The 15215-nt window shown below is 46.6% G+C and overlaps 1 protein-coding gene across 1 annotated transcript in view; it reads right to left on the bottom strand.

Moving 5' to 3' along the window:
• Positions 1-13496, bottom strand: part of LOC147117687 (uncharacterized) — a 141750-nt gene extending 128254 nt beyond the window's left edge. Inside the window, exon 1 of the mRNA XM_085988879.1 lies at positions 13221-13496. Within this exon, the coding sequence (XP_085845005.1) occupies positions 13221-13436 (216 nt within the window). The 5' untranslated portion in view covers positions 13437-13496. The remainder of the gene's footprint in view (positions 1-13220) is intronic.
• Between the last annotated feature and the right edge of the window lie 1719 nt (positions 13497-15215).

Consider the following 15215-nt stretch of genomic DNA (forward strand, 5'->3'; position numbering starts at 1 on the left):
CATATCAGGGGGGCCATGGGGACCTGTATCTGCACTGGCAGTCCTACTCAGAAGGACTTCCATGAAGGTCTGGTTTCTCTGTTCAATAGATGACCATTGCTCCTCCAGAGATGTCATTCTATTCTGAACACTCACCATGTTTTCTGCACTCTGGCGACTTATCACCTCCATGGAGGTTGCCATCCTTTCCATGGTGATGCGGTCATGCGCCAATGACTCCACAAAGGCTCTGCTCATGTTCGCTATGGACTCCTCCATTCGCTCCACACTCGCAGCGACCCTGGAGACAAAACCTGCCAGAGACTCCTGCATCTCTTCCTGGAGTTCCAGCACCTCTGATCTTATGGATGGACGCAGAGGCAGCGGGTCGACATGCAGCTGAGACAAGCAGGCAGAGTCCTGCGCCCTCCGACTAGGACTCTCCACTGCTGTCCCTGTCTCCACAATCTGCTGATGCTCACTTGTGAGCTGTGATACACCAGGTGACAACATTACTCTATGTCCCGAAGGTCCCACCGAGGTGTGAGTGTCTGTGCTGGTGCTGGGTGCGCTGAATTCTGCTGACTCTGCGCCCTCAGAGTTCGCAGCTTCCTCTGAGGAGTCTGGCTGCTCGGGCTGTTCCTCCTGGCTAGTGGGGACGGGTGCTTGCGATGGTCCTGTGGGGAGTAAAGGAAAGAGTCAGAGATGTGATGCCAAGGTTACATGCACATTGCATATTGCAGATGATCATTCATCCATCTGTTAGAGCTTCAGAATCATTATCAGCGACTCATGCAATGTCAATGAGAGAGATGGAAAACTATTCTGTCACCAGCTTGCTGTGATGCACCACTCTGTCCATCCCCCACTAGCGCATCTTCCTCCACTCCTACGATCTCCAGGACCGCCTCCTCCCAGGGGGTGAGGTGGGCTACAGAGGGTGGCCCTCCTCCTGTCCTCGCTCTTTCTCGCTTATTGTGAGCTCTCTTTTCCTGCAATGAGGGAGACAAGTGGTGGTTGAGTGAGAATGAAGGAGTGAGTGTAGAGATTCCATAGCATAGATACTTAGGAGACAAAGATGGAGTGAGGTGGCAAGAGCAAGAGCCCTCTCTGTGTGTTATCAGTTGTTTTCATAGCATCACAGTGATAGGGAGTGTGAGGGCTGCATAGTCGAATAGTTAGCTGAATGTGACCATAGAGAGAGAGGGAATGGGTAAGGGTGCATGGATGTCAGTGTCAAGTGGGATGTGGAGGAAGAGATTGCTAAAGCTGAGTGCTGGTGAGGAAAGGCAATGGGGATCAGGTTGAGGGTGATGGGAAATTCATATTCACTTTTCCAGTGCGCAGAAGGTCATGAAATCTCTTCCTGCACTGAATCCACGTTCTGCGGGTTACTGATAAGGAGTTGACCTCCTCTGCCACTTGCAGCCACACAGCCTTGGTCTGCTGGGGAGGCTTCTTCCTCCCAGAAGAAGGGGAGAGCACCTCTTTATGAGCTCTTGCTCCCTCAACTAAAGCCTGCAGGGCAACGTCGTCAAATCTTGGAGCAGACCTAGGTCTTTCACTGGCCATTCTGCCTTCAGATCCCTGTAGCATGAAAGGCCAAAAGGTTGGCAGTCTGCAGAAGAAGCAAGGCTCGTTGCAGACCTTAAATGCAGCAGCAACGATGATGTCATCAGAGGCGACTTTCAGACTGGAAAAACTCATTTGCCATGGGTTCCAACACGTTGGAACTCAATTGGCCAATTAAGTTAAAATCGCATCAATCTCCCACATCGATTTAGATTCCGGTTGATAACACGAAATGCGGATTACACGACCCCAGCCCGCCCCTGAATTAAAATCCAGCCCAATGTGCTTGACTTTGAAGTGGTCTAGTAACCCACTCAGTTGTATCACGGTCTGCAATGGTTCAAGAAAAAGGCCCACCACCAACTTCTAAGGGCAACAAGGGATCGGCAATAAATGCTGGCCTTGTCAGTGACACTCACCTCCCGAGAATGAATTTTAAAAAGCCACAGGAAAGGCAGGCAGAGGCCAGATTAAAGGGCAATGCAGGGAGAACATTAATAAGAGATAAACTAGGAGAAATGTAATGGAGAGATCAGACAGAGGTCAGGCTTGAAGTGACATGCAGTAAGGAATCAGTCCATTGCGTAACAGATACAAAAAGACACACCACTCCTGTGTAAAGATGAGATAGCTAGTAATACATGGCTTTACCCACATTACCATTGGTTGAACATTGATTGTAAGTACGTTTTAAACATTTCGTAACAACCCAAATTAAACTATTTTCTGAAGTATTTTCTTTAACTCCTGCTGCAACTTTAATTAGCAAGCTATGAATATTAGAACATGTCTATGATAAGTGATCTTTAAATCATTCTTGATTCCTATTCAAATCATTGGAATTAATTAAGTATCATTGTATAAATGTATCAACCCTAAATTACAACTATAAGGTCATTTAAGGTTTAGGGTAGAGTAAATCTATTCTTCAGGGGATCTCGCTCCTCTTTGTTCCTGTTTCAGATTGTACCTGACTCCAGATTCAGGCAGCATTTACACTAAAACTGCAACATTCGTGGGAAGCCTCTTGTTGACACTGTAGTTGGAATGTGAATGCACCCAAAGTATTCAAGCACGGAAATTATTCCATCCATCTCCAGCAACAGGTTTGGATCAGGTGATGAGAGAATGTAAAATTGCCTATTACTGTATACGCTTTAGAATTGGATCTAGTGTACCAATAGGCAGAAGTTATTTGAATTTACTCAAAATAACTCTATATTCATCACTTTATGAGCAACAGAATTAGCCTCATCACAAAGTAGGATAGCACTTAATCAAATGCATGTAATTACCTCTTTGAAGTAATCTACTTGTATCTGCTATTCCAATGATGGTTGGTGAGTTGTAACAACACATTTTTGCATTACATTGCCTGAAGAGTGAATTGTTACCTCGAGTGAAATACTGCAATTTGAAATTAAATTATTTGCTTTCATATATTTTGTGGTCAAACATGGAAGGAAAGGCAATCTGAACAGTGGTGTCACAAAATTGATGGAGTGGATGATGACAGCCTTCTGCGACCCACCCTGTTACATGATCTTAGATCACAACTAATGTCATCTCAAAGGACACTTAACTTGTCATTAATTCGACCTCCCGGTGACAGTAGCAAACCAAGCAAAACAAAACTGATCCTGCTGGGTGTTGAGAACATGGAAAGACTTGGAGAAAATATATTGAAGTATCAATGGGCAACAGCTTTCACATAGTCCAATGCGGTAAACCCACTTCAATAATTGATGGGGTAGCATTGCATTTAAAGTTTTGCATACAACATACTGGCAACAGTTGTGTTCCTGCGGGAGTTCAGTAGACAGGAGAAGCAGTGTGCAGAGCTTCACTGCAGGTATACTGGGCAGACTTTTTGAACTGAAAGCAACTCATTTGTTCCTGGTATAAACATGGAAATCCAGCTTGAGCACTAAGAACACTTGAGATGGTGCTCCAGTCATGACTTCTTAAGGACTGAATGCCTGACCATATAATTTTGCTGTTGGACAGGGCTGAGTTCAGCAGGAACTAGGTCACAGGTCTGTATGGCTTTGAAATATATTAGCCAGGACCAAGTTTTTCTCTGCAACTAGGGCTATAATATTCTATTGCTGGTGAAAGGCCGGATTGTAAAACGTTGAAGTTGCTGATGGCAACAAGTAGGGTTGAGCATTCTTGTGGTTTTCTAATTTTTCACCAGCTTCTCCAGCCACCTGCACCACTTGTTTACCCACTGTACATTAGATGTGATGACCAAAGCAAGAAGTGAATGATGAACTAAAGGCTCTTACAGCGTACAGGTGTGTGACTATCATGGTAAGTCTTCCTTGATAGCTATTGACTTGGTCTCCAGAGCACTGAAGATAAAATAACATTTAATACCATAAAATGCCATTTGTCTGCCCGCGATTCAATACAATCTGCCTGCAGTGATACCATCACTACATGCCCTTCAGTTGATGAGTTAACTACTCTGTAGAGACAGTGGCTGGGGCATTCTTCAGAGTCGCTCCCACTCTGCTGCTGTAACTTCGTCGAACCCACATAAATAGGGTTTCTGCCATATTTCTGCCTAAGTTACAGCAGAGGAACAGGAGCAGGAAATTCACTCCCATTGGTCCTGAAATTCCACAAAAGATCAGTGGAGACCTGCTGTACACCGGTATTTTTAAAATTCATTCATGGGATGTGATGTCGCTGGCAAGACCAGCATTTATTGCGCATCCCTAATTGCTCTTGAGAAGGTGGTGGTGAGCTGCCACCTTGAACTGCTGCAGTCCGTGAGGTGAAGGTATTCCCACAGTGCTGTTAGGGAGGGAGCTGCAGGATTTTGACCCAGTGACAATGAAGGAACGGTGATTTATTTCCAAGTCAGGATGATGTGTGACTTGGAGGGGAACTTGCAGGTGGTGGTGTTCCCATGCACCTGCTGCACTTTTCTTTCTAGGTGTTAGAGGTCATGGGTTTGGGATGTGGTGCCAAAGAAGCCTTGATGAGTTGCTGCAGTGCATTTTGTAGATGGTACATACTGCAGCCATGGTGCGCCAGTGGTGGAGGGAGTGACTGTTTAAGGTGGTGGATGGGGTGCCGATCAAGCGGGCTGCTTTGGGTGGTGTTGAGCTTCTTGAGTGTTGTTGAAGGTACACTCATCCAGGCAAGTGGAGAGTATTCCATCATACTCCTGACTTGTACCTTGTAGATGTTGGAAAGGCTTTGAAGGGTTAGGAGGTGAGACACTCGCCACAAAATACCCAGCCTCTGATCTGCTCTTGTAGCCACAGTATTTATGTGGCTGGTCCAGTTAAGTTTCTGGTCAGTGGTGACCCCCGAGGATATTGATGGTGGGGGATTTGGCGATGGAATATTGGCTTTTATTGCAAGGGGGATGGAGTATAAAAGTAGGGAAGTCTTGCTACAACTGTACAGGGCGTTGGTGAGACCACACCTGGAGTGCTGCGTACAGTTTTGGTCTCCTTTTTTAAGGAAGGATATACTTGCATTGGAGGCAGTTCAGAGAAGGTTCACTTGGTTGATTCCTGAGTTGAAGGGTTTGTCTTATGAAGAATGGTTGAGCAGGTTGGGCCTATACTCATTGGGGTTTAGAAGAATGAGAGGTGATCTTATTGAAACATATAAGATTCTGAGGGGGCTTGACAGGGTGGATGCAGGGAGGATGTTTTCCCTCATGGGGAATCTAGAACTAGGGGGCATAGTTTCAGAATAAGGGGTCGCCCATTTAAAGCAGAGATGAGGAGGAATTTCTTCTCTCAGAAGGTCATGAATCTTTGGAATTCTCTACCCCAGAAAGCTGTGAAGGCTGAGTCATTGAATATATTCAAGGCGGAGATAGACAGATTTTTAAAAAACAGGGGAGTCAAGGGTTATGGGGAATGGGCAGGAAAGTGGAGTTGAGGCCAAGGTCAGATCAGCCATGATCTTACTGAATGTCGGAGCAGGCTCGAGGGGCCGAATGGCTTACTCCTGCTCTTATTTCTTATGTTCTTATGATAATGTCATTGAATGTCATGGGGTAGCGGTTAGGCTCTCTCTTGTTGGAGATGGTCATTGCCTGGCACTGGTGTGGCCCGAATGTTACATTCTACTTATCAACCCAAGCCTGAATGTCGTCCAGGTCTTGCTGCATAAGGGCACAGACTGCTTCACTATCTGAAGAGATGCGAATGGAACTGAACACTGCTCTGCAATCATCAGCGAATATCCCCACTTCTGACTTTATGACAGAGGGAAGGTCATTGATGAAGCAGCTGAAGATGGTTGGGCCTAGGACACTGCCCTGAGGAACTCCTGCAGCGTTGTCCTGGGGCTGAGATGATTGACCTCCAACAACCACAACCATCTTCCTTTGTGTTAGTTATGACTCCAGCCAGTGGATAGTTTTCCCCCTGATTCCCATTGACTTCAATTTTACTAGGGCTCCTTGATGCCACACTCGGTCAAATGCTTCCTTGATGTCAAGGGCAGTCACTCTTACTTCACCTCTGGAATTCAGCTCTTTAGTCCACATTTGGACCAAGACTGTAATGAGGTCTGGAGCCGCGTGGTCCTGGCGGAACCCAAACTGAGCATCAGTGAGCAGCTTATTGGTGCGTAAGTGCCGCTTGATAGCACTGTCGATGACACCTTCCATCACTTTGCTGATGATAGAGAGTAGATGGATGGGGCGGTAATTGACCGGATTGGATTTGCCCTGCTTTTTGTGGACAGGTCATAGTGAGCAATTTTCCAGTGTCAGCTAGATGCCAGTGTTGTATCTGTACTGGAACAGCTTGGCTAGAGGCGTGGCTAGTTCTGGAGCACAAGTCTTCAGCACGACACACCACAGGTAGAGGTTGGACAGGAAGAAAGGGAACGGGTGACCAACAGGCAGAGTACTAGGCACAGGCAGGTAGTGCAGGGGTCCCCTGTGGCCATCCCCCTCTCCAACAGATACACCACCTTGAGTGCTGTTGGGGGAGATGGCTTATCAGAGGAAGGCAGCAGCAGCCAACTTTCTGGCACCAGGGGTGGGTCTGCTGCACAGAATGGGAGGAAAAAGAGTGGTAGAGCTATAGTAATAGGGGATTCAATTGTAAGGGGAATAGATAGGCATTTCTGCAGCCGCAAACGAGACTCCAGGATGGTGTGTTGCCTCCCTGGTGCAAGGGTCAAGGATGTCACCGAGCGGCTGCAGAACATCTTGGAAGGGGAGGGTGAACAGCCAGTTGTCATGGTGCACATAGGCACCAATGATGTAGGTAAAAAGCGGGATGAGGTCCTAAAAGCGGAATATAGGGAGTTAGGAGGTAAATTAAAAAACAGGACCTCAAAGGTGGTAATCTCAGGATTGCTACCAGTGCCACGTGCTAGACAGAGTAGAAATAGAAGGATACTTCAGATGAATACGTGGCTAGAGGAATGGTGCCAGGGGGAGGGATTCAAGTTCCTGGGACATTGGAACCGGTTCTGGGGGAGGTGGGACCAGTTCAAACCGGACGGTCTGCACCTGGGCAGGGCTGGAACCGATGTCCTAGGGGGGTTGTTTGCTAGTGCTGTGGGGGAGGGTTTAAACTAAAATGGAAGGGGGTTGGGAACCTGAGCGGGGAGACAGAGGAAAGGGAAACAAAGATAAAAGCAAAAGATAGGAAGGAGAAAAACAAAAGTGGCAGTCAGAGAAATCAAGGGTTTAAATCAAACGTGGCCACAGTAAATAATAATTCTAATAGGTCTAAGAGAAAAAAAAACAAGCCTGAAGGCTTTGTGTCTTAATGCGAGGAGCATTTCTAATAAGGTGGATGAATTGGCTGCGCAAATAGAGGTAAACAAAAATGATTTGGTTGGGATTACGGAAACGTGGCTCAAGGATGGCCAAGACTGGGAACTCAACATCCAGGGGTATTCGATATTCAGGAAAGATAGGCAAAAAGGAAAGGGAGGTGGGGTAGCATTACTGGTGAAAGAAGGGATTAACACAATTGTAATGAAGGATATTAGCTCTGATGATGTGGAATCTGTATGGGTAGAATTGAGAAATACTAAGAGGGAAAAACATTAGTGGGAGTGGTATATAGACCTCCAAACAGTAAGGCGGAGGTTGGGGATGGCATTAAAAGGGAAATTAAAGAAGCGTGCAATAAGGGCACAGCAGTCATCATGGGTGACTTTAATCTACATATAGATTGGGCTAACCAAATTAGTAACAATACTGTGGAGGAGGAATTCCTGGAGTGTTTACGGGATGGTTTCCTGGACCAATATGTCGAGGAACCAACCAGAGATCAGGCCATCTTAGACTGGGTATTATGTAATGAGAAAGGATTAATTAGCAATCTTGTTGTACGAGGCCCCTTGGGTCGGAGCGATCATAATATGATCGAATTCTTCATTAAGATGGAGAATGAAGTAATTGACTCGGAAACTAGGGTCCTCAATTTAAATAAAGGAAACTACGCTGGTCTGAGGAGTGAGTTGGGTAGGATTGATTGGGGAATGGCACTCAAAGGGTTGACGGTGGATAGGCAATGGCAAACATTCATAGACCGAATGGATGAACTACAGAAGTTGTTCATCCCAGTTTGGCATAAAAATAAAACAAAAAAGGTGACTCAACTGTGGCTAACAAGGGAAATTAGGGATAGCATAAGATCCAAGGAGAGGACATACAAATTGGCCAGAAAAAGCAATAATCCTGAGGATTGGGAGCAGTTCAGGATTCAACAAAGGAGGACAAAGGGATTAATTAAAAAAGGGAAAATAGAATATGAGAGTAAGCTTTCAGGGAACATAAAAACTGACTGTAAAAGCTTCTATAGATATGTGAAGAGAAAAAGATTGGTGAAGTCAAGCGTAGGTCCCTTGCAGTCAGAATCAGGGGAATTTATAATGGGCAACAAAGAAATGGCAGACCAACTAAATACATATTTTGGTTCTGTCTTCACAAAGGAGGACACAAATAACCTCCCAGAAATACCGGGGAACATAGGGTCTGATGAAAGGGTGGAACTGAAAGAAATCAGTATTTGTAGAGAAATGGTGTTAGGGAAATTGATGGGACTGAAGGCCGATAAATCCCCAGGGCCTGATAATCTACATCCCAGGGTACTTAAGGAAGTGGCCCTAGAAATAGTAGATGCATTGCTGGTCATCTTCCAGAACTCAATAGACTCTGGAACAGCACCCATGGATTGGAGGGTAGCTAATGTTACCCCACTATTCAAAAAAGGTGGCAGAGAAAAAGCGGGGAATTACAGACCGGTAAGCCTGACATCGGTAGTGGGGAAAATGCTAGAGTCCATTATAAAAGATATAATAGCAGAGCACTTGGAAAGCAGTGACAGGATCGGACAAAGTCAACGTGGATTTACAAAAGGTAAATCGTGCTTGACTAATCTACTGGAATTTTTTGAGGATGTAACTGGTAAAATAGATAAGGGAGAACCAGTGGATGTGGTGTATTTGGACTTTCAGAAGGCTTTCGATAAGGTCCCGCATAAGAGATTAGCGTGCAAAATTAAGGCACATGGGATTGGGGGCAAGGTATTGACTTGGATAGAGAACTGGTTGGCAGACAGAAAGCAAAGAGTTGGAATAAACGGGTCATTTTCCGAGTGGCAGGCAGTGACTAGTGGGGTACCGCAAGGATCGGTCCTAGGACCCCAGCTGTTCACAATATATATTAATGATCTGGACGAGGGAATTGGATGTAATATCTCCAAATTTGCAGACGACACAAAGTTGGGTGGGAGGGTATGCTGTGAGGAGGATGTCATGAAACTCCAGTACGATTTGGACAGGTTAGGTGATTGGGCAGAAACATGGCAAATGCACTATAATGTGGATCAATGTGAGGTTATCCACTTTGGTGGCAAAAACAGGAAGGCAGATTATTATTTGAATGGCAATAGATTGGGAGAAGGGGAAGTGCAAAGAGACCTGGGTGTTCTTGTGCACCAGTCGCTGAAGGTAAGCATGCAGGTGCAGCAGGCGGTTAAGAAGGCAAATGGTATGTTGGCCTTCGTAGCAAGAGGGTTCAAGTACAGGAACAAGGATGTCTTGCTACAGTTGTACAGGGCCTTGGTGAGACCACACCTTGAGTATTGTGTGCAGTTTTGGTCGCCTTATCTGAGGAAGGACTTTCTTGCCATGGAAGGAGTGCAACGAAGGTTCACCAGGCTGATACCTGGGATGGCAGGAATTACGTATGAGGAGAGATTGTGTCGATTGGGCTTGTACTCACTGGAGTTTAGAAAATTAAGAGGGGATCTCATCGAAACCTATAAAATTCTGTCAGGCCTGGACAGACTAGATGCTGGAAGGATGTTCCCGATGGTCGGGGAGTCCAGAACCAGGGGTCATAGTCTAAGGATAAGGGGTAGGACATTTAGGACTGAAATGAGGAGGAATTTCTTCACCCAGAGAGTGGTGAACCTGTGGAATTCTTTGCCACAGAGGGCGGTGGAGGCCAGTTCATTAAATATATTCAAGAAAGAGTTGGATATATTTCTTAAAGCTAAAGGGATCAGGGGATATGGGGAGAAGGCAGGGACAGGGTACTGAATTTGGATGATCAGCAATGATCTCATTGAATGGCGGAGCAGGCTCGAAGGGCCGAATGGCCTACTCCTGCTCCTATCTTCTATGTTTCTATGGTTCTATGTTGTTGGGGTCCATAGCATTTGCTGTATCCAGTGCACTCAGCCATTTCTTGATATCACGTGGAGTGAATCGAATTGGCTGAAGACTGGCTGCAATGATGTTGGGGACCTCAGGAGGAGACCAAGATGGATCATCCGCTCGGCACTTCTGGCTGAAGATGGTTGCAAACGGTTCAGCCTTGTCTTTTGCACTCATGTTCTTGGCTCCACCATCATTGAGGATGGGGATATTCATGGAGCCACCTCCTCCCATTAGTTGTTTAATTGTCCACCATCATTCACAACTGGATGTGATTCAGAGGTCTGTGGATGGGAGCCTCAGGGTTTCAAGAGAAGAGGGCCCTGTGCAAGTTTTGCCAGAGTGCGACTCTATCACCAAACTTTAAAATTTTATGGGGAAATGTATTTTTTCAAGCAGACCTGCAGTTGCCTCTGTTGTCCACTGTGGCAGGCTTCAGGGCCCGCCGCAGCAAGTTTCTACCCCCAGACGGGCTTGACTCTTTATGTAAATGACCCCGGGCCTGAAATACGGCTGGGGTCAGGGGCCACCCCCAGGCTGGGCAGAAGTCGTGCTCCACTGGGGTTGGCCCCCAATCGAAAAGCACAGGCTACCATTTTCTCTTACTAACCGTGAGCAGTGCCATGGGAGATTCACTACTGTATCTGTAAAATTTAAGCTAGATTTACAAGAACTGCAAGCTTGCCAGCTGTCAAAGCCACTGACATCTGAGGCCAGGTCATACAGTACCGAGAATTTGATATTCCTCCATTCATTCATTACACAACTAGCATGATTGGAATTGGAACCGGGGGCAGCATGCTCATGGTATTCATATATGCTTCGCTCCCCATTCTTACCAACAGTAAAAGATCTTTCTGCATATCTGAGCAGCGTTGAGCTGCTGAATGCTTCATCATCTAGTGGGAAGCAGGACAGGCTACCTCAGTGATACCTACAGGTTATGTTTTTCACTTCCCGTCAACTGTGAACCAAGGCCAAGAAATTAGACTTGCACCTAAAAAGGGTAGTAAGACAGCAATGTGATTGCTGGGCACACATTTCCGTGCCAACCTGAGGCCTGTTTGAAATTTGTCATTGGGTCTCATTTGAACTAAACCGGCGAGCTGCAGGCGCCAATTTAGCGTCCCGATGCAGTTTGCAAGTCGGGGCCTGAAACCAGTTCCAACACCGAGCTGGGCAGGAGGTAGGTGCTGAGAGAGGGGGTGGAGGCAAAACGGAGGAGGGCGAAACTGGGCTGACAGCAGTCCTCAGTATTTTTGTAGTGCCAGGAGGAGCACTCCTGCTCCTCACGACATAAAGCTGAATTGGATCTCCATAGATGGAGACCTAAAAAAAAAAATTCTGCCAATTCTGGCCGAACCAGTGATCTTTAAAGGGATCGCTGGAGACAACTCAAGACCTCGTACAACAAGTTCCACCCACTTGTACACAAATTTCAACTGGGGTCCTAAACCTGGTATTAGGACCCCAATTTGCACATGCAAGGCACCTAATGCTTGTTTTGGCAGGCACCCTGGTCACCTAGAATCACCTGCTTCCAGTTAGGTGGCCGGCGCACTGCTGGGGGAGATCAAGCACAGATCACAACTTGCAATTAGTCTCTCCAACGTTCATTTGAGGTCCAAATTCAGGGAAACAATGTTGAATTTCTCCCCCCAAATATCTATCCACTTTGGATTAATGCATTACTGTAGTTTCTATATATATTAGCAGATGTGCATCCCACCACGGCAGAATTACAATAGCATTGGCTCCCATTTCATATTCCGAACTATCATGCTTCAACAATTCAACATTTAAGGCCAGATGTAAACACAGTCTGCCCGGCAGCATCAGGACAGGTAGGTGATTAAAATGGGGGTCAGGCATTACTTGCTGCATTCCTGAAGTGTTTGCACACGCTCCCATTTTAATTGCTGGGGTTCCGGCATCGTTGAGGCCACCCACCAAAGGCAGGCGGGGGCCTCAAATATTTAAATGTCAGGGTCACGTGAAGTCATTTGGACCCCAACGTTATCTTAACTGACGACCGCAGCAGTGACAGTCAGTGCCTGTCCCGCCAGTGAAACCTAGGGGTAGGCAGCATCATGACCAGAAGAGGCCATCTTTTGATGGTTTCTTTGTGGGCCAGGATGAGCAGCAGTGCCCGATAGGAAAATCTTGGGCCTCACCTGCCGTAGGCTTCCTTCCCCTTCCCCTTCCCCTGACTGTGATCCCATCAGGGCCTCTCCCGACCCCGTACACTTAGCTTATACCATGGGCCGTTCCCTCAGGTCCCTGCCAGCGGACTCCTGCCGCCCGAAATCCCACTCCCATCTGCTGGCCAGATAGTAAATGCACCAGGGTTCGGGCGGGAGTCTGAGTTGAATAATTTAATTTGCTGCCCCCCTCGGCACATCACACTTATGCCCCGAGTTAAGGTCAGTACTTTAGTATTTCTTAGGCAATTAGCTGCCTTTACTTTATGTGGAATCTCCACAAAATAAATTGGACCTTCATTTCGACACTCGGGGGTAATTTTAACCTAACTCGCCGGGGTGGGGGAGGAGGGGGACATCCCACAGGATCGGGTGGAACGCTGATTTTGCACCTGCCCAATATTACTCTCCATTATCTTCGATGGGTAGTAAAATCAGGCAGGATGTGAAACCACCATTGCAACCATCATTGCACCTGATCCCATCAGTTTCCCGACCAGCGGGTGAGGCTAAAATTGTCCCCCATTTTCTGCCAGAAAAAAGCCCCTGATTTCAGTATCCCTTGGGGGCTGGGCGCTGGGGGCTTCCTCAAAATCTAGAGCCACTATTTACAGATCCCCACCTATCTCATAGCCCAGAGACGCTCAACTCCAGCTCCAGTCAAATGGTCATTTCTATTCCCCAAATGCTCATAGCTGGTGTATAAATATTATGCATATATAGTAGAAACTGGAGAACTCAACTTCAATTAATATTGTGGTAGCTTGAATGCTAACTCACAGTTGTGGTCAGTTTGTTTACCTCTGTGCAGTGCTGGTGGTGCCATAAAGTGCATCTATTCCACTTAGTCTCTTTGGAACTAGAGTATGTCCATATTGACTTCTTCCTCAGATATGGTGATGTAATTGTGGGAGACTTCCTGTTGCAAACACTTCCTCTACAGTTTTGCCTATTTATCTCCAGAAACAGCTTCTTGCAAACATGAAGCAGTCGCCCAGTTCTGGTGAGCAGTGTCATCTTTACCCTTTCTTCAGCTTCAAAAGAAGTTTTGTAAAACAAAACAGACTGGCAAGATAATATGATCAGTCAAATACAAACTAACAAATATAACAATAACAACTTGCATTTATATAGTGCCATTAACATAGTAAAATGTCCCAATGCATTTCGCAGGAGCGTTATCAAACTAAATTTGACACTGAGCCACATAGGAGATAGTAGGACAGGTGACCAAAAGCTTGGTCAGTGAGGAAGGATTTAAGGGAATGTCTTAAGGGAGGAGAGAGAGGTAGAGATGCAGAGAGGCTTAGGGAGGTATTTCCAGAGCTTGGAGCCTAGGCAGCTGAAGGCCCGGTCGCCAATAGTGGAGTGAAGAAAATTGGGAATGCGCAAAATGCCAGAATTGGAGGAGCACAGAGATCTCGGAGGGTGGTAGGGCTGGAGGAGGTTACAGAGATAGGGAGGGGCAAGGCCATGGAGGGATTTGAAAACAATAATGAGCCTTTTAAAATCAAGGCGTTACCAGTTCGGGACTCAATGTAGGTCAGGGAGCAAAGGGGTGCTGGGTGAACCGAACTTGGTGTGTGTTAGGATACGGGCAGCAGAATTTTGGATTAGCTCAAGTTTATGGGGGATGCTTATGGGAGACTGGCCAGGAGAGCATTGGAATAGTCGAGTGTAGAGGTAACAAAGCCATGGATGAGGGTTTCAGCAGCAGAAGTGCTGAGGCAGGGGAGGAGATAGGCAATGTTACGGAGGTGGAAGTCGGCGGTTTTGGTGATGGGGCGGATATTGGATAGGAAACTTATCTCAGGGTCAAATAGGACGCCAAGGTTGTGAATGGTGTGGTTCAGCCTCTGAAAGTGACCAGAGAGAGGGATGGACTCGGTGTGTAGGGAACGGAGTTTGTGACGGGGACCGAAGACGATGGCTTTGGTCTTCCCAATATTTAATTAGAGGAAATTTCTGCTCATCCAATACTGGATGTCAGACAAGCAGAGTGACAAATCAGCGGCAGTGGAGGGGTTGAGTGAGGTGGTGGTGAGGTAGAGTTGGGTGTCATCAGTGTACATGTGGAACCCGACGGTGTGTTTTCGGATGACATCACCGAGGGGCAGCATGTAGATGAGAAATAGGAGGGGACCAAGGATATATCCTTGGGGGACTTCAGAGATAACGGTGCGGGAGCGGGAAAAGAAGCTACTGCAGGGGATTCTCTGGCTACGACTGGATAGATAGGAATGAAACCAGGCGAGGACAGTCCAAGCCAATTGGACAACGGAGGAGAGGCTTTGAAGGAGGATGGTGAGATCAACCGTGTCAAAGGTTGCAAACAAGGCAACCATAGAAACATAGAAGATAGGAGCAGGAGTAGGCCATTTGGCCCCTCGAGCCTGCTCCGCCATTCAATGAGATCATGGCTGATCGTCCAAATTCACTACCCTGTTCCTGCCTTCTCTCCATATCCCTTGATCCCTTTAGCCTTAAGAAATATATCTAACTCCTTCTTGAATATATTTCATGAATTGGGCTCCACTGCCTTCTGTGGTAGAGAATTCCACAGGTTCACCACTCTCTGGGTGAAGAAATTCCTCATCTCTGTCCTAAATGGCTTACCCTTTATCCTTAGACTGTGACCCCTGGTTCTGGACTCCCCGACCATCGGGAACATCCTTCCAGCATCTAGTCTGTCTAGTCCTGTTAGAATGTTATAAGTTTCGATGAGATCCCCTCTCATTCTTCTAAACTCCAGCGACTACAAGCCCAATCGACCCAATCTCTCCTCATACATCATTC

Source organism: Somniosus microcephalus, chromosome 5 (assembly GCF_052327205.1).
Source record: "Somniosus microcephalus isolate GS21.2 chromosome 5, FLI_Smic_1.0, whole genome shotgun sequence".
Taxonomy (NCBI): domain Eukaryota; kingdom Metazoa; phylum Chordata; class Chondrichthyes; order Squaliformes; family Somniosidae; genus Somniosus; species Somniosus microcephalus.